The sequence below is a fragment of the Eucyclogobius newberryi genome, unplaced genomic scaffold (assembly GCF_026437365.1).
Source record: "Eucyclogobius newberryi isolate DKJ021-1_F unplaced genomic scaffold, fEucNew1.0.hap1 SCAF_1, whole genome shotgun sequence".
Taxonomy (NCBI): Eukaryota; Metazoa; Chordata; class Actinopteri; order Gobiiformes; family Gobiidae; genus Eucyclogobius; species Eucyclogobius newberryi.
In genome coordinates, this window is record NW_027315723.1 from 7216623 (window position 1) to 7242452 (window position 25830).

The 25830-nt window shown below is 42.0% G+C and overlaps 2 protein-coding genes across 2 annotated transcripts in view; both read left to right on the forward strand.

Moving 5' to 3' along the window:
* On the forward strand, window positions 1-9246 carry dnajc27 (DnaJ (Hsp40) homolog, subfamily C, member 27). The gene is made up of 7 exons (XM_072453471.1): window positions 1-367; window positions 774-856; window positions 951-1020; window positions 2355-2519; window positions 4925-5047; window positions 6917-7077; window positions 8009-9246. The coding sequence occupies exons 1-7, from the start codon at window positions 281-283 to the stop codon at window positions 8139-8141; spliced, it is 822 nt and encodes a 273-aa protein (XP_072309572.1). The 5' UTR covers window positions 1-280; the 3' UTR covers window positions 8142-9246.
* Window positions 9247-11430: 2184 nt separating this feature from the next.
* xdh (xanthine dehydrogenase) overlaps window positions 11431-25830 on the forward strand; it is a 34385-nt gene continuing 19985 nt past the window's right edge. Inside the window, exons 1-11 of the mRNA XM_072453578.1 lie at window positions 11431-11656; window positions 12626-12683; window positions 17559-17655; window positions 18165-18273; window positions 18333-18459; window positions 18592-18653; window positions 19363-19530; window positions 20237-20381; window positions 20826-20918; window positions 21257-21408; window positions 21852-21945. Of these exons, the coding sequence (XP_072309679.1) occupies window positions 11564-11656; window positions 12626-12683; window positions 17559-17655; window positions 18165-18273; window positions 18333-18459; window positions 18592-18653; window positions 19363-19530; window positions 20237-20381; window positions 20826-20918; window positions 21257-21408; window positions 21852-21945 (1198 nt within the window). The 5' untranslated portion in view covers window positions 11431-11563. The remainder of the gene's footprint in view (window positions 11657-12625; window positions 12684-17558; window positions 17656-18164; window positions 18274-18332; window positions 18460-18591; window positions 18654-19362; window positions 19531-20236; window positions 20382-20825; window positions 20919-21256; window positions 21409-21851; window positions 21946-25830) is intronic.

The window sequence follows — 25830 nt, forward strand, 5'->3', positions numbered from 1 at the left end:
ATTTCAGCGCTACACCCGCAGTGGCTAATAACATTAGCATTTAGCACCGCGGCAATGAGCACCAACCGCGGATTTTTATCCAAAATAACGCCAAAATCAAAGCATAAATCAACACGTTGGTGTATTTAGAGGTCAACTTTCGTTTCATGTCCCGTTTAACTTATTATTTTTGCCGTGGGGTTGGATTTGGAGCTCGTTAGCGTCGATAGGTTGTTAGCATTAGCCCACAAGCTCCCAGAAAACGGTGGATTTTAATGTGTTTTGAAAATCAAATATAAAAATGGAGCCTGCGGCCACGAAGCGGAGGGAAGGGAAAAAGTCTCTGCGGGTGAAGGTGATCAGCCTTGGTAACGCGGAGGTGGGAAAGGTAAAGTCCTGAAGGAGCCACAACAAATCAAACTAACAGTTACACCAGAACAACAACCACAACAGGCTAAAACAACTGGATCCGATTCATTTGTCATAAATTGAAGTATGTAACAGTTTGCCGCTGGTAAAAGACCCGTTTGCCAGTGGTAGAAGATCTGTTCATCAGTGGCAATAGAATAAACTGGTATTTTACCATTTATTTACTATTACTGGTAAACGGGTCTTCACTGGTTTGTAACTAGTGGTGAACGCAGAACATTGTGTGAAATATATTGACTGTCTCATTTATCGCAAAATAAATTCTGATGTTGTATCATGAGCCGCGTAACGTAAAGAACTGCCAGGTCCTTATCATTTCAGATCTAATGACAAGCACTAACATTTGGTCTGATATTTTCCCACAGAGCTGCATCATAAAGCGTTACTGTGAGAAGAGGTTTGTGCCCAAATATCTGGCAACCATCGGCATAGACTATGGCGTGACCAAGTGAGGACAAAAGCTGGACTTTCTTTGTCTTAGTTTAACCTATGTCCATCTTTAATAGTTGGTGTTAAATGTTGTCTTGTGTTGTGTGTGGCAGAGTGCAGGTGAGGGACCGAGAGATAAAGGTGAATATTTTCGATATGGCCGGACACCCCTTCTTCTACGAGGTACATTTTTTTTAATGTACTATTTTGCGTCATAAAAATACTATAGCCAGTAGATGGAGTACTACTACAAATCCTGATGAGCAAATGCCCGATGTGTGCTTTTCAGTACATACATTTTTTCAAAGTTCTAAAACATGACATGCCTGGAGAGCTTGTTTAAAGGCCAATAACCACACAAATAAGGCAGAATATGTAAGTGTGGAGTTTAGGTGATAAAAGGCAAAGCAACACTTTGGTTCAAAGGAGATCAGTGCGGCCCCTCGTCATGTGAGCAGCCCTAGGACACCGTCAAAGAGCAGTGAAATCTGTACAAATTCACACCTGTAAAAAATAAATAAACAAATGACTGCAGTTGTCATGGGAGACACACAGTAGGATGTGTTGTCAGGGATTTCAAAAGTATTGAGAAGAGATGCTAATCCAAACTACAACTAGTATCAAAACTACACACCAACTTGTATCAATAGAGCTCATTCACTCACGTCACTAAAGCACGTGATCGCATACGTTGCCGCCATATTGTTCGTCACTTGTTGCTGTCCTATGCACTGATAAGAGTGTGGAAAGTGATCTCAAACGTAAATGATGGAGGCCCCAGTGCTTTAAGATTCCACAAACTCCTTGGATTAGCTACACAGAGGTCGATATTTAGAACTCGGATCCATATTAGATGCCTAAATCACAGACTCTTCCGGATATCTCGTACCCGGACATTTACATTCAAGCCCACTGGTCCGATGGTTCACAAGTCCGAATTTTGAATAAAGAGTCTACGCCTAAATAAAACTGATGTTAATTCTACGGCGTGCACGGAACACGATAGACTTGATCTATCCGGAGCTCCATTGCAGGCAGCGGTGGTGAGGCTGCATGCCCGGGGTTCGGTCACCTCCCTCCGCTGCGCGAGTGAGTGACAATTTCCGGGTTTCTCTGTAGTATCCGTTAGAACTTCAGATTTCTCAGTTTATCTTCCCGGTTGCTGCACTCAACTGCCACACATACCTTCACCATTTTGATTATAGTAAAGCGTGCGATATCATTAATGAGGTTTTGGACCTCTTTGAACTGTGTTTCGTTGTAAATCGAAACAGACAGACGCCAGTATTGAATTGGCTTGTAGTGGTAAACACAATCACCTGACTGATAATATGGCGAAAAACAAAAGTGGGGGCTGTCATGTGACGTCACGTGAATGAGCTCTATTCTGAAAAAAAACCCACATAAACAGTTTTAGAAAGATCTTGATTTGTATCAGAAATTGGTATCCAGTCTCAAGCCTTTACGACTTTCAAATGTTAATGTTGTGTTCCTGTAGTAAGTGGTCTCTGTTGCAGGTGCGTAATGAGTTCTATAAGGACTCTCAAGGGGTGCTGCTGGTCTATGACGTCGGGCTCAGGGACAGTTTTGAGGCGCTTGACTCGTGGCTCGGAGAAATGAAGCAGGAGATGGGTTCCACGGCCAACATGGAGAGCATCGTCTTCATCGTCTGCGCCAACAAGGTCACTGTCCTCTGGAGGGAGTGGGTTAGACTCGTGATCCCTCTGAGCAAAGTGTGCTTAGGCCTGTCACAATAAAGACCAATGCACAGTGGAGCGCAGCACGACAAGCGCATGCGTCAACACACACTGAAAGCCAGAGGTTGCAAAAGTACTGACGTTCACTACTCTAGTAAAAGTATAATCACAAAAAAATTACTCTGTAAAAGTACAGCCAAAACTACTTAAGTACAAAGGTACACCATCGTAAATGTACTGAAGTAAAACGTAAAAACATGAAATTCATGGGATTATGTTATATATATATATTAGACTCTAATCAGGTTTTCAAAAGGTGTTGGTGTAATCCCTCATTCGTCCAGGCGTGTTCCATAGTAGAAAAAGCTTCAGTTGAAGTCATCTGGACTCAGTTAGAAAAAAAATAGACGTTTCGACTCTCATCCAAGAGTCATTGTCAATAACAGAATTTAGGTCAGGAACTCCGATATTTATACTCTTCTGTGGTAAGACCAGCCCATTGGGCTGAGCCTTCCTGGAGTAGAAAAAAGAAAGAGTAGAAAGAGTTGTTTGTTTCAACAGAAACTCCCCCCTTGTATCTACCGAGCTAGCCTATTCAGAATTTTAATGGGCTATTAGAATCCTCTTTGTCTCTGTGAGACCCTGGCTCAACCACCCTGAGTACCTGATTAGCATCTAAATGTCCTGGTCCTCTACCTTTCCAGGGGTTCAGTATACCATTATAGATACCAGGGAGATTGAATCTTAGCCCTCCATTCCTGTTTAAAGAAGGTTTTTCTTTTTTAACAAAAATAGCTTCCTTAACTCCTCTCAAACCATCTTTTCTCCCTGCTTAAAACCTTCACCTCACCGTCTTCAAACGAGTGATTAGAGGCTTCAAGATGGAGATGCACGGCGCTCTGTGGTCCTGAACTTGTATTTCTTCTCTAAAAGGTATTTGTTAGAAATAAGGAACTTATTTAAATATTTTTTACATTTTAGTTGGTTTAATGCCTAATGATGTAGGTTAGATAAAAGTAAAGCCTGTGTGACAACTGCACTAGTATTCTGGCTGATCTGATCCCAAAGCTTTTATCAGGACGAGTCTAAAGCTCCTCCATCTTTGGACCCAGTTGTGATCTCACACTTCTGCAACACCATGGTCAACCATGACAAAAACAGGCTTTCTGCATATATCTGCGTCGTCGAATTGGGCCTCCTCTGCTCTACTCGCCCCTGCGTGACTCATTTCCCTTTCTCCCGCCATAGTCTTTGGTCCAGTCATCCTATATTTCTTCCAACGGGCCGTGAGTCCACACAACAGGATCAAAAGTCTAGAAATGAAAGGAAAGAAGTGAAGATCCTGCTGTACAGGCACCTAGTTTGCCACATTGCCGAGTGTCCCGCTGTGTGCTTTGGCCTTAACAAACATTAAAACAATATATTGATGTAGAAAATGTTTAACAAAAATAAAAATCAATAAATCCATAAAATAAAGACTACAACAAGTCAATCTATTTATAGTCTTGTAGTATTTAGCATGCAGCGTAATTGAGGCTTTTTCAATATATCTGTGTTGTGGCAAAACAAACACTTTATTAAGGGAAACATGGGCTAGAGCCCCTTTAACATATTCAAGGATTTGTATAAACTTCGCACCCTTTGAAACTGTTATTATTTGTCACTCTATACAGTATTACTAATATTTTAATATACAATGACCATTCATTTTAAAGATTTAGACAATATAAACAAATTATTTGCTTCAAAATGTCCCACTTTTTAACTATTGAAATATCTCTTATTTGTAGTTCAACTGATGATTCTTTATACATGTTTTTCCATCATTACCTCATAGTTCATATAGCATAACCATCAAAGAATATGTCAAGTTTCACCATGAGCGATAATATTGAAACTACTCTGAGACAGCAACCCTAAAGCAGAATTTATTTATTTTTGTCTGCAATTTTGTTTGTATTTACCTTTTTTACTGAACCATTTATTCTTTCATTTGACAATTTGTTTTCTAAGATGAAAATAATAACACACATTGATCCCCAAAAGAATACAAAATTGTTTAGAAGCAAAATCAAGTCATTTTATTTCGGTTACTCCAGGAACATGGTTCCACCAGCCCGTGTGCTTGCACATGCACATGCATGCACATGTTCAGATCAAATTTGTATTGCAAAGTTCATATTTTTAAACCACTTCCTGTGGGGGAATAATGTTTTATTTACTGACCGAAATTTACTTCCATAGTTTGGTCTTAATTGCAATCATAAAATCATGATGTTTCTTCTTACAATAAGTTTAACACTAAATAACATGCTGTTAGTTTGTGAATTAGACTCCTGGTGTAGCAGAGTGGTTATCCTGTCTGAGGAGTTTGTGGGTCGTATTTCCAGGTGGATCTGACCAAACGGCGTGTGGTGGATGAAGGAGAGGGTCGTCTTTGGGCTGAGTCCAGAGGGTTCCACTACTTTGAGACTTCGGCTCAGAGCGGAGAGGGCATCAACGAGATGTTCCAGGTACTTCACCCCATAACCCCCTGTGAAACCTAAACTTCTTGTGTCTTTTCTGTGAGAACTAAACCTCCTGTGTCTCCTCTGTGAGACCTAAACATCCTTTGTCTCCTCTGTGAGACCTAAACCTCCTGTGTCTCCTCTGTGAGAACTAAACATCCTGTGTCTCCTCTGTGAGACCTAAACCTCCTGTGTCTCCTCTGTGAGAACTAAACATCCTGTGTCTCCTCTGTGAGACCTAAACCTCCTGTGTCTCCTCTGTGAGACCTAAACCTCCTGTGTCTCCTCTGTGAGAACTAAACCTCCTGTGTCTCCTCTGTGAGACCTAAACCTCCTGTGTCTCCTCTGTGAGACCTAAACCTCCTGTGTCTCCTCTGTGAGAACTAAACCTCCTGTGTCTCCTCTGTGAGACCTAAACCTCCTGTGTCTCCTCTGTGAGAACTAAACCTCCTGTGTCTCCTCTGTGAGACCTAAACCTCCTGTGTCTCCTCTGTGAGAACTAAACATCCTGTGTCTCCTCTGTGAGACCTAAACCTCCTGTGTCTCCTCTGTGAGACCTAAACCTCCTGTGTCTCCTCTGTGAGAACTAAACCTCCTGTGTCTCCTCTGTGAGACCTAAACCTCCTGTGTCTCCTCTGTGAGACCTAAACCTCCTGTGTCTCCTCTGTGAGAACTAAACCTCCTGTGTCTCCTCTGTGAGACCTAAACCTCCTGTGTCTCCTCTGTGAGAACTAAACCTCCTGTGTCTCCTCTGTGAGACCTAAACCTCCTGTGTCTCCTCTGTGAGAACTAAACCTCCTGTGTCTCCTCTGTGAGAACTAAACCTCCTGTGTCTCCTCTGTGAGAACTAAACCTCCTGTGTCTCCTCTGTGAGACCCAAATTTACAACAGATGTCTTGAGTCTATTCCAAACTGTCCCTCAGCCGCTGGGTTGACCCAGCTGTAGAAGAGACCTGCAGATGCAGGAGTGTGGCCTCTCGCAGGAGCAGACTGTCTGACCTAAACACCTCTAGTCCCAGCCTCATGGCCCAAATGTCAGAGCAGCGAGCCCATGCAAAACCGTCACATTGAACCACCGCACCGACTGCACCGACACACAAAGGTGTGTGTGTGTCTTTCTTTGTGTGTGTGTGTGTGTGTGTGTCTTTGTGTGTGTGTGTGTGTGTGTGTGTGTCTTTGTGTGAGTGTCTTTGTCTGCCCTCTGGAGGACAGAGCAGGCGAGTGGAGGAGAGCGCTGAGCAGGTATTCGCGGGTCCAAAGTCAAGTTACACACTCATTGCTACTGCCATCTTGAGGATGAAATGTGCTGACTAAAAGTCCCAAAGGATTCTTCTCCTGTAACATCTTCAAAGACCGTTTGTTGCCAGAAATGTATTTCTGTGGTCAGGAGGGACCAGTGGACTGCACATCTGTGCATCAATTATTTAATTTCCTATTTATGTTAGGTTTGCTTTAGTATTGAGGCCCAAACACCCGCCTTAGTAAACACAGACCTACCTTTTTGGTGAAGTGGTTTCATTGTTGGTTAGACTTTAACACACTTGTTAGGAATCCACCCGTAACTCGTTGACTTTTGTCTAATCTTTAAATATTGATTGTTTTAGGATAGCTCCGGAGAAGTAAGGTGGAAGGGGATTCGTGCACAGACGAGCTAACTGGAAGTAATGCAATGTCAATTGGGCTGAAGATACATCTGTATTTTACACAATCTTGTAACAAATGATAGTATATCCCAGATAAATACATTTTGTTATTATTTTTACAAAGTGAAAAGTGTAACCTATTAAATTATACATTTATATAAATTATACACAAGATCTTGATATTTGTATCATCAAATATGAATTATTGCCTTATGTATTTGTCTGTTGTTAGTCGTTCTTCTCATCAATCGTGGACATGTGTGAAAACGGCGGGAAGCGTCCTGTGGCTGAAAGTACAGCCGGATTCACAAAGGAACAGGCCGACACTATCCGCCGCATCCGCAACAGTAAAGACTCATGGGACATGCTCGGAGTCAAGCCGGGCGCCACCAGGTCTGTGTGGGGTCAGGGGTCTAACCCGGCCGTTTGGAACAATGTGTGTCATCATTCATTTTCCAATTTGAGTCAGAACTAAATGTACGTCATACTTGGCTCTGCACAAATTCTGGTCACTACGGCAACACTTACATAGACAAACTTCATCTAATATGCAATCAGTTTATTTTAAGTTTGATGCAATAATAATGCAATATTTATATAGCGCTTGGTTACTCAAAGACATTGCATTATTCATTCACTCCACACTTGATGGTGGTATAAAGCTAGTATTGTAGCCACATGTGCCCTAGGGCAGGCTGACCAAAGCAAGGTTGACAATCTGCGCCATTGGCTCCTCCGACCACCACCAACCATTCACTCTCACACCTGATCCACACTGTGGACACAACGACATTCCCTCTAGCGCTCCACTGTGGCACCTGGTGTTCCAGTCTCCCATCCAAGTACTAACCAGGCCCTGTCGGGATCACGCATGAACAAGCAGGTATGGCCCAAATATGAGTCCAACGTTTGGGAAAAGACTAGATTTAACTGTTAATAAACCCAATCAAGCGGATCAGTGCAGAGAAATATCGAGGCCAACTGACTTTAGTGTAATATTGATTGTGTTTGGTTATAAGAGCCTGTCTTTAACATGAAATTAAGTTTTATTTGTGAGCTCTATTTAACTTAAGTTATTTAAATAAAACTTAGATTAACTCTTTTACCTAGATTAACATTTCACTTAAATGAATGATGAATCAAAGCTACAACTGACGAGATGTTTTTTTTTTTTTTTTGCTGTTTCTGGAGATTAAAATAATGAAAATATAATTAGGCTTACAACTAGCATGGTTGACAAATTTGGTAAATGACTCAAATTGGGGAATAACAATGCATTGCCGGTAATCAGATCAGTGTAATGATGGCTGTGCCTCCTTTGCAGGGAGGAAGTGAACAAAGCGTACAGGAAGTTGGCCGTGCTGCTCCATCCGGATAAGTGTGTGGCTCCGGGAAGTGAAGACTCGTTTAAAGCCGTGGTCAACGCCAGGACCAGCTTGCTGAAAAACATAAAGTAAAGCACATTCACAGGGGTGCGACAGTCTGTTCAACACCGTCAGACACTTCATAAGGCTTTTGGAAAATGCCTGAACAAAACTCATGTCTGAGAGTCTGAGGATCTGGAGAACATTTATCTGTGTAACACCACCATGAACCAATCAAACCCCTGGCTTTAGAGCTGTGAGGGCAAACGTGTTCAGAGCATGAAGACGTTTTAAGCCATTTCAACAAGTGGCTGATGCTGCTTTCCAGTTGTCCTCAGAAGTCGGAGTTACATTTCTTTAAGTTTCTATGTTTCAGTTTTCAAGTGAGTGGTCCATTACAACTCGGCCTCAAATCAACCAAAATGTTAATTCACTGAAGTGACGGACATATTTTATTTACAGTTCATGAAACATTGTTTGAGAGTTCATTTTGGCTTTTGTTGAAGTTTGCTCAGTGAAGACCAGTGCTTCTCAAACTATTTGCCAAACTAAGTACCACCTAGGAAAATCTTTGGAGTTCTAAGTACCACTACCACCAGACCTATATTATTTAAAGTCTAAAAGGAAGACAAAAAATCCCTTAAATTGGCTTTAAATTGATCAAATAATAGAACTTCAAAGAAAACCATGAATAACCTGAAGAAGCTTACATATTTCACCGGTGGTAAATGCGCCACAGTTTGAGATGCATCGATGGAGATGTTAGCAATATTAGCATAGCAGCACATTTATAACTGCAGAGGCTCAGCGGCAGCACCAGAGCAGGTTCACACTGGGTCGACGGTAGAGGACAACTGGAGGGAAACGTTTTTGGAATAACAACTGATGGCTTTATTCTGAGACTGGGGCACAAAGATGTGTGCAACACCCGCCCTCACAGCAGAACCACAGCAGAATGTAGACCTTCAACACTGGGGGACATTATTCAGTAGAACACCTCAAACATATTTATGTATTTATTTATTTAAGCCCTTTTCCTCTCTACTATGTCTATTCATCTCCTCTCCTTGCTTCCCTGTTAATGTCAGAAAAAAATATTTATAGTGAATTTATATATTTTAATTGGGGATTTAAATGTTAAACATTTGTTGTTTTTGTGCCATGTGTCTGTGCCAACACTAAACTGAATGAGACCAAACTCTGCCTCTGTTTTCTGTTTAAAGCATCACATTTACAACCAGGACCAAATCAGGACTGATCCAGGATTAAAGAAATACTGAACCAGGACTCGACCTGGGCCATGACTGGACTAGGATTAGACTAGGTTCTAAAGTTACTACTTAGGCAGAATTTCAATTGAACATGTAAATGATTCTGCTTGACACAATCCATTGTGCCGGTGTCCAAGCGCAGCCACATAGCAGGAGCCTGAGAAGAGGGTTAGAACACTCGCTGGTCAGATTGTCGGTCAGGACTAAGGCCACTGCAAAGTCCAGGAAGAACCAACCCACCGATCAAGAGTCAGTTTTAACACTAAAAGCTTTGGTTGAGTTTTGTCTGGGACAATTAGTTTAGCAAAAGCTAAATCCAGGGAGGGGCAGACGAGACTGGGTCCATCGTTAAAGACACAAAAGCTCCACACACAAGATAAAATATACATGTGGGCAGATGTGTGCAGAGGCAGATAGTGCGTTGATGTCTAGGGACGGTCAAACATGGGAAAAAAATCAATCTAAAAGCAATATGCCAATCCCGGAGACACCTGTCACGCAGGCAATGTCAAATAAATATGAGAAAGAGTGTCTGCCAATGTTTACCAATAGAGTTGGTTTTCTATCTAGCGAATCACTAAGCACGGACAAAATATATGACTCGTATCAGCTAAATTGTTTCAATTGAATGAATAAAATAGAAGGTTTTGTAATTTCTGTCTCTGTGAGTTTAAAGCAAGTGTGAAGCACTTTGAATTGCCTTGTGTACAAATGTGCTCTCCAAATAACTGCCTTGCCTAAGTCTGAACCAGGAATAAACCATGACGACCTTTTCCAAATTAATTTCAGAGTAAAAAGCCTGGAGGAAAATTCAGAATTTATGTGGTCCATTTGAGTGGATTTAAACACCACATTTACACATGAGGGTTATTTAAATGACAGATAGGTAGTGTTTTATAAAGATGGAATAGCACATTTTAATCCTTAATCCTTATTTCTGGCCACATTTTGCATTGCTCAAACTCATCAGTGAAACCCAGAATTTGTTCTGACTCGTTCAGTAATCAATCGCAGATTTTTCACAGTTCGTAATCATTAAATAATTTAGAAGTTTGAACCTATTTGAGTTTCAGTTGCAGTTGACCTTCTCATTCAGAGCTTATTTCCATTCAACTATCGACACAGTAAAAACCACATGGGACTGAAGCGTGAAAATCCATTTGGAGTCACAGCCGCTCGTGTCAGACCAGAATCCTGAGACCTGATTTTGATCTCGCTTAGTCCTGGTTTTGACTTGGTCTAAACTGCATTTAGACCTTGTTTGGTTCTGATCTTACTTCTAGTCCCGATCTTGGTCTTTATAAATAACATTGTATCTTTACAAATAACATTGTATTAGGTTTTTAAATGGTAATAGAAAAAAGTAGATATTTAAATCTGTCGAACTCGTCCCAAACTCTCACAAACTCTAAATGATTTGAGTATCCTGATGACAATATTCAGATGGTTTTATATCAATTATATCACTTTAATCAATATATATCTTGTGTTGGAAATATTTTTAAATGTGTAGTTGGAAGTTTAAGTTTCAGACAAATGGGAACCTTTTTGTGTACAATTTCTATCCTTATTTGGAACTTTATTTTTGATCTCTTCAGTGTGGAGCATAAACAATATAAACAACATGTTGCATTATATTTAAAACAACATACCACTGAACTAAACTCAGATTTTCTCAGTGAATTATTAGTAACTTAAATGGTGTCTGAAGGTTAATGTAATTGTGTTTATTGCTAAGTCACTGAACCCTGTGAACGTCGACCTTTGCCCCAATCCTATGGCTCAGGCTTGGACTTGTCCTAAACCTTTCAGCTCCTGTTTGATCAGTTTGACTCGATCAGAGCCCTGTGTCCAAGAGTGCCACGGGATTATTAGTATGATTATTAATAAACGTTAGTATTATTATATCACCCTGTCTGATCAATCACACGCCTCGGCCAATCACAGCAGAGGGAGAGCATGCCTTAGCCAATAGAGAATGACAACACGGGAGGGCGGGCCCAGGACTCTGCTCTTTTAAGTAAAACTCAGAAACACAACAAGGACTAAACCAGAACTTAAAACACTCTAAACCAGGACTAAACCAGAACTAAAGGAGAACTAAAGGAGAACTAAACCAAAGTCTAAACCACAGTCTAGATCGGGACTACACCAAAGTCCAAAAAATAGCATTAATAAACTGACTGGCTCTCGGCTGAACTTGGACTAACTTAGAACTAAAGTAGGTCTAACGTGGAGTCCAGAATGAGCGACACGAAGAGCCAGGTCCAGAATGGGTTTGAGACCGAGACCTGGTCCAGATCTGATGACCTCATCATCTTTGTCAATGGCAAAAAGGTAAAAAATGTTATTACTTTTATTACTGATGTTTCAATGAGACAGAAATACTTATGTATGAAATCCATATGTTCTTTCGTTCATTTTGTTAGTTTGCATTATCATTCCTTCTTATCTCACATAAACGGTCAGATTTATTGTCTTTTCATAATGTATGGAATTGAAAGGACCTCATTTCGTTTCTAAAAGTGTCACAACTATAATTTCTTGCCCCTGATAATTACAATGTGAACCAAGAAATTACTGTTGTTGATTAACCAATTACTACTATAACTACTATTACTGTTACTACAACTGCTAATAGCCTTATAGTCCTACTACAAACTACAATTGTTGCAGGACTTTGGTCTCGTGAGCTCCTCATGAGGCTGTCATCAAAGTGTGATCATTTTGTGAAACGAATGGGATTTATACACTTCAACACGAGACCAAGACTAAACCACGACAAAACGATGATTGAAGCAGGTCCTGATCCAAACAGTCCTGTGACTAATATTTGGTCTAAACCATTCTTCCCCCAAAGTGGTCTGTGGTTAGACCAGAACTAAACCGGGACTCAAGTATGATCTGGATCCCGGTCTGGTTCTCAGGTCTGTGGAATTGTTGTGAAATGTGCAGCTGTTAACAGATTTTTATCAAATATTAACTTTGTGAAACTTGGACTTTTGTCTCAAAACACGCTTTTATAGAACTGATTTGAACTACAGCTTAGTCCTGATCTAGTCTAGCCCTGGTTTAGTCGTAGTTTAGCCCTGGTCTAGACCTAGTTTAGGCCCAGGATGGAACAGTCTCTTTCTGTTCTGGTCAATTAATCATACTGTTGTATCAAATACATTTTTGTGCTGAAATTTCACATTTTCCAGATTTACAGTAAAGTTACAGTGTGATTTTTTTTTTTAAAGTCTGGGTATTTCCTCCTTGTTTCCAGGTTTTGAACTCATCATAAATAAATGGTTTTGTTTGTTGTAGGTTGTTGAGAAGAACCCTGACCCAGAGATGACACTCCTGTTCTACCTGCGCCGGAAACGTAAGAAGTTCACAGTACAGTTTCCCACAGTGCAACAGTTCAAAACTCTCAAATGTCTAAATAGACCTCTGACACTCATGTTATAGACATGTCTGAAGATGCCATATTAATCAATCAATCAGCCTTTATTTATAGAGCCCTTTACAACACTTAAAGTGACCAAAGTGCTTCACAATAAAATCAAGACAATACAAAATACAGAACTAAATAAAAACAAACTGCACAAAATAAAGTGTCATTACATTATGTGGAATTCATGTGCAATCTATGTGCTGTCGTGACACATATTCATGTGCAATTACTGTCGTGATCACATGCAATGGTATTTATTTATTTATTTGTCTATGGGAGTTTTTATTTATTTATAGGAGATCTTCTACTGAAAGTGTTTTTCAGACTTCCTATAAGTGATCTGTTCTTCTGTATCTACCTCTGTATCTACCTGCGTTGCACCAATGAAATTTCCCCATGTGGGACAATAAAGGAATATCTTATCTTATTACAGTGTTAAAAGCCAGTCTGAATAAATATGTTTTTAGCCTAGATTTAAAACGGTTAAAATCTGTGATGGTGGCATGTCGGGGGGCATGTCGGGGGGGCATGTCGGGGGGGGCATGTCGGGGGGGCATGTCGGGGGGGGCATGTCGGGGGGGGCATGTCGGGGGGGGCATGTCGGGGGGCCTTTCGGGGGGGCATGTCGGGGGGGGCATGTCGGGGGGCCTTTCAGGGGGGCATGTCGGGGGGCCTTTCGGGGGGGCATGTCGGGGGGGGCATGTCGGGGGGCCTTTCGGGGGGGCATGTCGGGGGGGGGCATGTCGGGGGGGGGCATGTCGGGGGGCCTTTCGGGGGGGCATGTCGGGGGGCCTTTCGGGGGGGCATGTCGGGGGGCCTTTCGGGGGGGCATGTCGGGGGGGCATGTCGGGGGGGGCATGTCGGGGGGGATATGTCGGGGGGGCATTTCGGGGGCAGTTTGTTCCAGAGTCTGGGACCAGCGACAGAGAAAGATCGATCACCCCGGTGCTTGAGTCCGGCTCTGGGGACGTCCAGCAGAAGCTGATTTGAAAACAAAAAGTAAAATTTTCAAATCAATTCTAAAAGAAACATGAAGCCAGTGAAGAGTAAAAAGAACCGGGGTGATGTCCTGACGTCTGGATGTTGGTTAGAAAACGCGCCGTAGCGTTTTGTAGGAGCTGAAGGCCGCTGAGGGCGACTGGGAGACACCGACATAAAATGCGTTGCAATAATCTATTCTTGAGCTGATAAAAGCATGAATAGTACTTTCACGGTCGGTGCGATTTAAAAAAGGCTTGACTTCAGCTAAAATACGTAACTGATAAAATCTTGCTCTTACCACACTGTCAATTTGTTTTTGCATTTTAAAATTGTTGTCAAAAACAGCCCCAAGGTTCTTTACGGACGATTTCATCATGGAAGACAAGTTATCGGAATTATCACCAAATAAAATTTACTCGGTCTTTGTTTCATTCAAATAGAGGAAATTCTGCCCTAACCACGTCTTTATGTCTGTGATACAATCAGTCAAAGATTGAAGAGCATCACTTTCAGGAAGCCTTAAGCAACTTTGTGGGGAAAGTGTCCAAAGGAGAGTTTGTAGCTCTCATTTTTGTGACCAATTCTGTGAGGGAGGAGAGTGAGACTGGTTCAAATTGGTTGAACATTGCAGTATGTACAGCAGTAGCAGGTAAGACTTGGAGGTAATCAATTCAACCAGCCTGAAGTTTTGCTTTTATCATTCAAAAATCCATAAATCAGATCAAACATTAGCATCCCTTTCTCGACACAGGTGTTAAACATTTAAAAAAAGAGAATGGATTTAGCAGATTTAGGCCTAAAGTGAAAGATGCAGTAATTATGGTTCTATAAATCCCGGATGACCACAAAGGTCATCAACTCCATTGTCAGTAGAGAATATGATATAGAATCTAATGTGGTCATACCAACTTGTCAATGCCTGATCTTGTCAGATCTCTGAATCTAAACTGGGATGAGCCTGGTTAGTACTTGGATGGAAGATCGCTGGAATGCCAGGTGCCACAGTAGAAGCGGTAGTGCTGTTGTGTCCTTGGGCAAGACACTTCACTTGCCTCCGGTATGTGTTGCGAGCTTGAATGTGGGACAACAGATGGAATTTATCCCATGACTTCAATTTGGTGTGTTTGCAGCATATGCACTTGTATGTTCATTATGCACAGGACATGCACTGTGCTGATGTATTATTATTGTTTTTATTAATAACAATTATTATTGTTATTAATAATAATAATAATTTACTTTCTACCTTCTAAAAACAAGTGTTCCTTCAGAAAAAAAGCACTGTACCTTTAACATTTTACTGATGATTAGATAAACATATGTGTGAGATTAATACTGAAAGGACCAATGAGATCTCCTTATTTCTTGTAATTCATGTACATTGCAGATACTGTATGTCGTGCTTAATGTGTTAGCAGCTCTTTTTGTCAAGTGTTGTATCAAGTCAAGTGTTGTATCAGTCCGCACGGGAGAATGCGCATGCGCACTTCCGCCTGAGTTCTCAAAGAAAAATAATAATCGTTCATTACGCCTTTAATGTAAGGCTTGAGTTTAGTTGTTGGACAATCCACTTCTCCCACTTTACCCCACACGTTTACCATACACGTTTACCATACACGTTTACCATACACGTTTACCCCGCACGTTTACCATACACGTTTACCATACACGTTTACCATACACGTTTACCATACACGTTTACCATACACGTTTACCCCGCACGTTTACCATACAAGTTTACCATACACGTTTACCATACACGTTTACCCCGCACGTTTACCATACAAGTTTACCATACACGTTTACCCCGCACGTTTACCATACACGTTTACCATACACGTTTACCATACACGTTTACCATACACGTTTACCCCGCACGTTTACCATACAAGTTTACCATACACGTTTACCATACACGTTTACCATACACGTTTACCCCGCACGTTTACCATACACGTTTACCATACACGTTTACCATACACGTTTACCATACACGTTTACCATACACGTTTACCATACACGTTTACCCTGCACGTTTACCATACAAGTTTACCATACACGTTTACCATACACGTTTACCATACACGTTTACCCCGCACGTTTACCATACAAGTTTACCATACACGTTTACCATACACGTTTACCATACACGTTTACCATACACGTTTACCCCGCACGTTTACCATACACGTTTACCCCGCACGTTTACCATACAAGTTTACCATACACGTTTACCATACACGTTTACCATACACGTTTACCATACACGTTTACCCCGCACGTTTACCATACAAGTTTACCATACACGTTTACCATACACGTTTACCCCGCACGTTTACCATACAAGTTTACCATACACGTTTACCATACACGTTTACCATACACGTTTACCATACACGTTTACCCCGCACGTTTACCATACAAGTTTACCATACACGTTTACCATACACGTTTACCATACAAGTTTACCATACACGTTTACCATACACGTTTACCATACACGTTTACCCTGCACGTTTACCATACAAGTTTACCATACACGTTTACCATACACGTTTACCATACACGTTTACCATACACGTTTACCCCGCACGTTTACCATACACGTTTACCATACACGTTTACCATACACGTTTACCCCGCACGTTTACCATACACGTTTACCATACACGTTTACCATACACGTTTACCCCGCACGTTTACCATACACGTTTACCATACACGTTTACCCCGCACGTTTACCATACACGTTTACCATACACGTTTACCCCGCACGTTTACATACACGTTTACCATACACGTTTACCATACACGTTTACCCCGCACGTTTACATACACGTTTACCATACACGTTTACCCCGCACGTTTACATACACGTTTACCATACACGTTTACCATACACGTTTACCCCGCACGTTTACATACACGTTTACCATACACGTTTACCATACACGTTTACCCCGCACGTTTACATACACCTTTACCATACACGTTTACCATACACGTTTACCATACACGTTTACCATACACGTTTACCCCGCACGTTTACCCCGCACGTTTACATACACGTTTACCATACACGTTTACCCCGCACGTTTACCATACACGTTTACCATACACGTTTACCCCGCACGTTTACCATACACGTTTACCCCGCACGTTTACCCCGCACGTTTACCATACACGTTTACCATACACGGCAGGCTATCCACGAGTAGCACTCAAATGGCTCAAATAAAATCTATTTATGAAGACATTACATGATGAAAAACGCTTTTATTTCTTTGATTTTTCTTTATATATATATAACTAACATACAGAAGACGTTTCAAATTAAATATTTTTTTTCCCTATTTACCTGCTTTGTCTCACATTAAGCAGTTAATTCTCGTTTTTTTTTTTTATCTGAACACTGATTAATGTTGATAAATCTATCCCTGCCACCCAATGCCAATGGGCATCAAAAATACCTATTTGATCATTTCTGTAAAATACTCTGCGCCTGTTACCATCAGATGTTGTTTTAATTATTTTATGTGTGCCCCAAAATTATTAGGAGCTCATTTTCTATTACTATTTTTTGTCTGGCAGAAAAGGAAAGGTTGTGTTTGACTCTCATTTCTACCTTCTCAGTGGAAAATATCTGCATCATTGCACTTCAGAGATCTAACACAAGAAAATGTAATGAAAATGTTGCACAGTTTTGTCAAAAAGGCTCAAAAAAACAGGACAAACCAAATTATTAGCGCAAAGTCCTCACAGTTCTCCAGTACAACCCATGGTCCTGGTAAACCTCTGGTCTAACATCTGATCTGGTTTCAGTGGGTCTGACCGGCACCAAACTCGGCTGCGCTGAAGGCGGATGTGGCGCCTGCACCGTCATGATCTCACGTTTTGACCTGCACTCACAGCGCCTCCTGTATCCTTCCTCAGAACTGTGAAATAGGGACTATTTTAAGGGTCACGCTCTGTCCTTTTCTCTATCCGAACCATGTTGTTATAACATTGTTCCCTCGTCAAAGCCACACCTGGAACTGTATTTAGAATCTTTCACTCTTATTTCATTCATCCTTTCACTCGCTTGTCTTCTCTGAGCCTCACAAAAACACACACTTTCTAGAAGGATTATCTTATCTTATTTAAGAAGAAATCCGGAGGGCTCAGATTCCATTCCTTACAGCTGTGTGCTGACATTAGCAGATGAGGGCAAGCAAGCTTTTGCTGCCACAAATCCTGATGAGGGAACGCCTGACAGATCGACACTTTTTTCAGTACATTCATTATTATTTAAGTTTTAAAACATGAGAATTCAACAGAGACAAAACAGAGGTACTGTGTGTTTAAAGGTCAATAACAATACAACTAAAGCAGAATATGTTGAGTTAATATAGGGAGGGCATCTGGTGTAATTTCTTTGACAATCTGGAGCCATGTTGCGGTGAACGCGTGCCTGGCTCCTCTCTGCTCTCTGCATCTCACCGCCATCACCACCATTGAAGGCATCGGTTCCACGGCCCGTAAACTGCACCCTGTCCAGGTGAGTCAGTCTGCCCCAGGGCAGCTGTGGCACAGAGGCTTGACGTGGTTCTGTTTCAGGAGCGTCTGGCCCAGGCTCACGGCTCTCAGTGCGGCTTCTGTACTCCAGGACTTGTCATGTCCATGTATGCTCTGCTCCGGAACAACCCCAGACCGAACATGGAGCATCTGCACCAAGCTTTTCAGGGTAAAACAAACAACTCCTTTAAAAGCAGAAGATTCTATGTAAAAACACTTTTAAAATGAAAACCCAGAATAAAATGCACAAAATGTTTTTTTTGTGTTTTTTGTTTTATTTGTGGCCTTTTGTGGTGTGTAGGAAACCTGTGTCGCTGTACCGGGTACAGACCCATTCTGGAGGGGTTCAAAACCTTCACTCAGGTACAGACCCTCAGGTCCAGGGTTATTGACCCTGGGATGTCTACCCAATCCTAACTTTACCCTAACCACACCCTAACCTTAGCCCTAACCTTAGCCCTACTTTACCATAACCTTACATTACCCTAACTTTACCTTAAACTTACCGTAACTACCCCCTAACCACACTCTAAGTTTTGTGCTAAACTCTCATGTTTTCTCTCACGTGTCCAGGATGAAGGTGAAGTGACCACTGAAAACAACTGCTGTCTGGCCAAAGTCCAGATTCCGGACCATGGTCAAGTCCAGGTGAGACCGTCCTGACTGCAGTAAACAATTTATATAAATGTATTCTACAAGTGAATAACTAGATAATTGTTTTTGATTTTTTTATCTTCTCTTGACAAAATCAACAACTTTGTTCAGCCCAGTGAGAAAACTGCTGTTGTGATTTTGGGTTCCAAAAATAAATACATTGAATAATAAAGGTTAAGCTTTCAGTTGTGGGTCATAGTTCACCTCACACTGTGGTGTCCTGCTTGACCACAGTCTTGACCACAGTTTTGACCACAGTTTTGACCACAGTTTTGACCACAGTCTTGACCACAGTCTTGACCACAGTCTTGACCACAGTCTTGACCACAGTTGCCCTTGGGCAGGTTGGTGGAGACTGAGCTGCCAGTCTCTGCCAACGGCTCCTCGAGGTTAAACAGGAATAATTTTACTGTTTCAGAATGGAAGTTGCTGCAAAGGGAGAGTGAACGGCTGCTGCATGAACCAGGACCAGGGTCTAGACCAGGATTCGGACCAGGACTCGGGTCTGAGCCAGACTCTGTATGACAGCTCTGAGTTCATGCCATTTGACCCCACACAGGAGGTCATCTTCCCCCCAGAGCTCAATGTAAGTTTCAGCAGAACAGAAAACACCAGGATTTGAAGGTGATTCGTGCATATTCTTTGTACAACAGACATGTTTGGTTCTGTGTTCACCATTCATTAGTTAGATTTTATGGATTTGGAATTTTGTGAAAGTAAAATACAAAAGCTTATCTGAAAACCTGGTCCTGCCTGCTCATGCCTGCTCCTGTCTGCTCCTGTCTGCTCCTACTTGCTCCTGCCTGCTCCTGCCTCCTCCTTCCTGCCTCCTCCTGTCTGCTCCTGCTTTCTCCTTCCTGCTCCTGTCTGCCCCTACTTGCTCCTGCCTGCTCCTGTCTGCTCCTGCCTGCTCCTGTCTGCTCCTGCCTGCTCTTCCCTCCTCCTGCTTGCTCCTGCCTGCTCCTGCTTGCTCCTGCCTGCTCCTGCCTTCTCCTGTCTGCTCCTACTTGCTCCTGTCTGCGCCTGCTTGCTCCTGCCTTCTCCTGTCTGCTCTTACTTGCTCCTGTCTGCTCCTATCTGCTACTGCTTGCTCCTGCCTGTTCCTGTCTGCTCCTGCTTGCTCCTGCCTGCTCCTGCTTGCTCCTTCTTGCTCCTGTCTGCTCCTGCTTGCTCTGTCTGCTCCTGCCTGCTATTGCTTGCTCCTGCCTGTTCCTGTCTGCTCCTGCCTGCTCCTGCTTGCTCCTTCTTGCTCCTATTTGCTCCTGCTTGCTCCTGCCTGCTCCTGCCTCCAGTCCCTGACTCGGTCTACAAAGTCCAAGGCTCTGGTGTTCAGGAGTCCACGCTGCACCTGGGTCCAGCCGGACTCTTTGGACCAACTCCTGGACCTGAAGTGGACCTTCCCCGAGACCAGGATTGTGGTCGGGAACACAGAAGTGGGTCAGTAACAAACCACAGGTAGATCAGGACAAAGCATGTCTCAAATAGGTCACAACCAGGAGCTAAACTAGGACTGAGTTCGAACTAAATCAAGACTGCACCAATACTAAAACAGGACCGTACCAGGATAGGACGGGGACTAAACCAGGACTAAACCAGGACTAAACCCAAACTAAAGTCAGACTAAACCAGGACTAAACCAGGACTAAACCAGGACTAAACCCATACTAAAGTCAGACTAAACCAGGACTAAACCCGGGCTAACCCAGGACTGGACAAGGAATAAACCAGAATTGAACCAGGACTAAAACAGGACTAAAACCAGGACTAAAACCAGAACTAAAACAGGACTAAAACCAGAACTAAAACAGGACTAAAACCAGAACTAAAACAGGACTAAAACCAGGACAGAAACAAATCTAAACCAAGAATTTGTATTTTCAGGGATTGAGGTGAAGTTTAAAAACCTTGTGTATCCGGTGCTGGTTTCTCCGACTCAGGTTCCAGAGCTGAACTCAGTGCAATACACGGAGAAAGGTGCGTCTTACTGTGAAAGGACAGTCTCTCTCTCTTATTTATAAGGCAAAATCTTGATTTTCAGGTTTTCCTGGACAAACACACTAACTATTTTAATTCTATCTACACATATATTACATACATCACAACAAAGTATACTTTTTGTGAAGCTCAAGTACAATTTTGAGGCTAGATAATCGTACGTTTTCCATCACTTAATAGAAATGCAGACTAACTGACATTTCCCGTAAATTAAAAATCGTCAGTTAATCTTTTGAAAATGTCTAATGGTCATCTCCACTCACCTCCAGCGGCTCAGCGGGCCGACTGTTCACTGATTCAGACTTTTCTCCGGGCAGGGATCGAGTTTGGCGCTGCAGTGAGCCTTGACCACATGGAGACAGTGCTGCAGGACGCTGTGAGGTCACATCCTGCGCACCAGACGGAGGTGTTCAGGGCCATTCTCGAGCAGCTGCGATGGTTCGCCGGGAAACAGATCCGCAACGTGGCTGTGAGTCCCACAGAAACACAAATATACAGGTTCTATTGTTGAACGTAGAGGCGTTTAGTGATACATTCTGACCTCTGTTTCTTTGTCCTTTTTATTCCCAATTAAAACATGTCAAACACTAGTAGCATGTGACATCTAAAAGAACCAAAAAAGCACATTCAAATTTTAATAGAAGTCCAATTTTTTCCATAGTCTGTCAAAGTTCTGTCCAAACGTCATTTTTTTCCGTTTTTTGAATTGTTGTTTTTCGATTGTGTTTCGTATGTCGGTTTTTTACTGTTTGTGGTGAATTTATGTTGTCTAATTGTGTTGTTTCCTAATTTAAAACATATTTTTATTATTTAGGGGCTTGAAAGAAACATTGTGTCTCTGTTTCATAAATGTTGTATGTTCTGATTCACACTCTTTAGGGTCATTCGTGGTTTAACGTGTTCTGCCTTTAGGCCCTCGGAGGAAACATCATGACGGCGAGTCCCATCTCAGATCTGAACCCGGTCTTGATGTCGACTGCAGCCAAACTCACACTCAGAGACAGAGGTGATGAACCAGGACTAAAACAGGACTAAAACAGGACTAAAACAAGGACAAAAACAGGACTAAAACCCCGGACTAAAACAGGACTAAAACAGGACTAAAACCCCGGACTAAAACCAGGACTAAAACAGGACTAAAACCAGGACTAAAACAGGACTAAAACAGGACTAAAACCCCGGACTAAAACCAGGACTAAAACAGGACTAAAACCAGGACTAAAACAGGACTAAAACAGAACTAAAACCCCGGACTAAAACCAGGACTAAAACAGGACTAAAACAGGACTAAAACCAGGACTAAAACAGGACTAAAACCAGGACTAAAACCAGGACTAAACCAGGACTAAAACCAGGACTAAAACCAGGACTAAACCAGGACTAAAACCAGGACTAAAACCAGGACTAAAACCAGGACTAAAACCAGGACTAAAACAGGACTAAAACCCCGGACTAAAACCAGGACTAAAACCCCGGACTAAAACCAGGACTAAAACCAGGACTAAAACAGGACTAAAACCAGGACTAAAACCAGAACTAAAACCAGGACTAAAACCGGGACTAAAACCCCGGACTAAAACCAGGACTAAAACAGGACTAAAACCAGAACTAAAACAGAACTAAAACAGAACTAAAACCAGGACTAAAACCAGGACTAAAACCGGGACTAAAACCAGGACTAAAACCAGGACTAAAACCAGGACTAAACCAGGACTAAACCAGGACTAAAACCAGAACTAAAACAGGACTAAAACAGGACTAAAACAAGGACTAAAACCAGAACTAAAACAGAACTAAAACCATGACTAAAACCATGACTAAAACCATGACTAAACCAGGACTAAAACCAGGACTAAAACCAGAACTAAACCAGGACTAAAACCAGGACTAAAACCAGGACTAAAACCAGAACTAAAACCAGAACTAAAACCAGGACTTAAACCAGGACTAAAACCAGGACTAAAACCAGGACTAAACCAGGACTAAAACCAGGACTAAAACCAGAACTAAAACAGAACTAAAACAGAACTAAAACCAGAACTAAAACAGGACTAAAACAGGACTAAACCAGGACTAAAACCAGGACCGATCCAGAACTTAAAGGTCACATCATCTGCAAAACCGCGGTGAAGTTAGTTTCACGTTGGACGTTGGATATTCGCCTCCGCAACTTGAGCGGGAGCTTCCTCTGAGTGTGCCCCGCCTGCAGTAGCTCGATGCGGGAGCTGCGCGCTGAAGTGCCGCTTGGTGCGCCAGTTAGGGACCGTCTCTAAAGTACCGTTTGTTATCTTAAAAAATATAAACATATTTATAAAAAAAAAACAAGAACTTTGAGCATGAATCCAAGTTGCTAATCCTAGATGTCATAGTCCTTTTGGGCTAAAAAATTAACCCTTTGAGATTTTTAAAGAATATTTTTCGTCAAAAAACAAGGATTATTTTCAATAGCTCCTAAATGAGCGAACCTAGATAGTAAACGCTAAGTGATTATAGTATTTGTAGTCTCCAGGTATCACGCACACCTTTAACCTTTTCTATTTAAAACCCTTTGTAGATTTTTAAGGAATATTTTTCGTCAAAAAACAAGGATTCTTTTCAATAGCTTCTAAGTTAGCAAACCTAGATAGTAAAAGCTAAGTGATTATAGTAGTTGTGGTCTCCAGGTATCACGCACACCTTTTACTTTTTCAATTTAACCCTTTATAGGTTTTTAAGGAATATTTTTCGTCAAAAATCAAGGATTCTCTTCAATAGCTCCTAAGTCAGCTGACCTAGAAAGTCAAACCCAAGTGATTATAGTAGTTGTGGTCTCCAGGTATCACGCACACCTTTTACTTTTTCAAATTAATAACCCTTTGTAGATTTTTAAGGAATATTTTCCGTCAAAAACAAGGATTCTTTTCAATAGTTCCTAAGTTAGCAAACCTAGATAGTAAATGCTAAGTGATTATAGTAGTTGTGGTCTCCAGGTATAAAGCACACCTTTTACTTTTTCAATTTAACTCTTTGTAGATTTTTAAGGAATATTTTTCGTCAAAAATCAAGGATTCTTTTCAATAGCTCCTAAATCGGGTAACCTAGAAAGTCAACCCCAAGTTATTATAGTAGATTGAGTGTCCAGGTATCACGCACACCTTTTACTTTTTCAAATTGATCCTTTGTTGATTTTTAAGGAATATTTTTCGTCAAAAATCAAGGATTCTTTTCAATAGCTCCTAAGTTGGCAAACCTAGATAGTAAATGCTAAGTGATTATAGTAGTTGTAGTCTCCAGGTATCACGCACACCTTTTACTTTTTCAATTTAACCCTTTATAGATTTTTAAGGAATATTTTTCGTCAAAAATCAAGGATTCTCTTCAATAGATCCTAAGTCAGCTGACCTAGAAAGTCAAACCCAAGTGATTATAGTAGTTTGAGTCTCCAGGTATCACGCACACCTTTTACTTTTTCAATTTAACCCTTTATAGATTTTTAAGGAATATTTTTTGTCAAAAATCAAGGATTCTTTTCAATAGCTCCTAAGTTAGCAAACCTAGATAGTAAATGCTAAGTGATTATAGTAGTTGTGATCTCCAGGTATCACGCACACCTTTTACTTTTTCAAATTAACCCTTTGTAGCTTTTTAAGGAATATTTTTCGTCAAAAAACAAGAATTCTTTTCAATAGCTCCTAAATCAGCTGACCTAGAAAGTCAAACCCAAGTTATTATAATAGTAGGCGAAATAAGAACAAAATAGGGACAAAACAGGAACAAAACAGGACGGCAAAATAGGCACAATACAGGATCAGAACAGAGCAGAAACAAAACAAAAAGAAGCAAAGAAGGAACTAAACAGCAGAGGGGGGCGTGCCCAAGCCGCTGCGGACCACCACAGGAGACCTGCAATATTACCAGTGGAATTACTACATTCAATCGAAACTGATCTTAATAAATTCTCGGCACATACCGGCCAGCTTTTGCCGCACAACAGCGCCTTCGCCGCAATCTGCGGCGCGTGGTCATGGACAAGGCGTTAAAAGCCAAACGGGTGTACTTGACCGGTGTATCTGGGGCAAACCGGGATTTAGGAGCATTGAAACTGAATGACTGAGGAGAATTGGGAGTTCATTACCTGCTAGGTGATTTGCCAGAGCCCCGGACTGGATTATGGGTGCCTGTGGCACTGCAGCAGCACTACCGGAAGAATTTAATTCATGAATTTGTGAAATGAATGAATCAAAGCCGCGGGATTGTCATTACCTGGAATGGAGGACGGAGTGGCCAACAACCAAGGCCCGGAAGAGCGTGTGGGCAAAACGAGAGGCGGATGAGGAGGGCGCGGTTAAATAGTCTGCCAGCTGAGCGCCACGGAGCGGCAGGTAAGTGTACCCTCAGCACAGGCCTCTACAGCCCATATTGCCACATTCCACCCCCCCCCCCCGAAATGCATCGTCGCCCCGACGATGAAACACAACTTAACACCAAGGCCTAAAAACTGCTTGTGTCAGCCTGGAGGGTGACACAGGAGCACCTTGGCCGGATGGTTGTTCAACTAGGGACCTTGGAATACGGTGGGGATTTAGGTATTGGCCAGCAGTCGTGCGAGTGGACCGGCGTACAGATGCCTCGCTGAAGCCAGGATTGGCCACAGGGTCAATTGCTGGCGGAGCCTGGTCAGTGACCACGGTGGGGAGAGCAACTAATGGTTCTTGAGCACTCGGCACGTGTAATGGGACGTGGGATGAGTTTTGGGGCACAACTGTTGGCTGCCGCACCGGCGGCTGTAAAAACAAATCATCCTCAAATGACTGTTCATCTTCTACGATTGGTGCTACAGGTGCATCCGGAGGATTCACACCAGGGACAGTGGCAGGGGAGTCACTGCAAAGCAGGACCTTCAACAGGGATC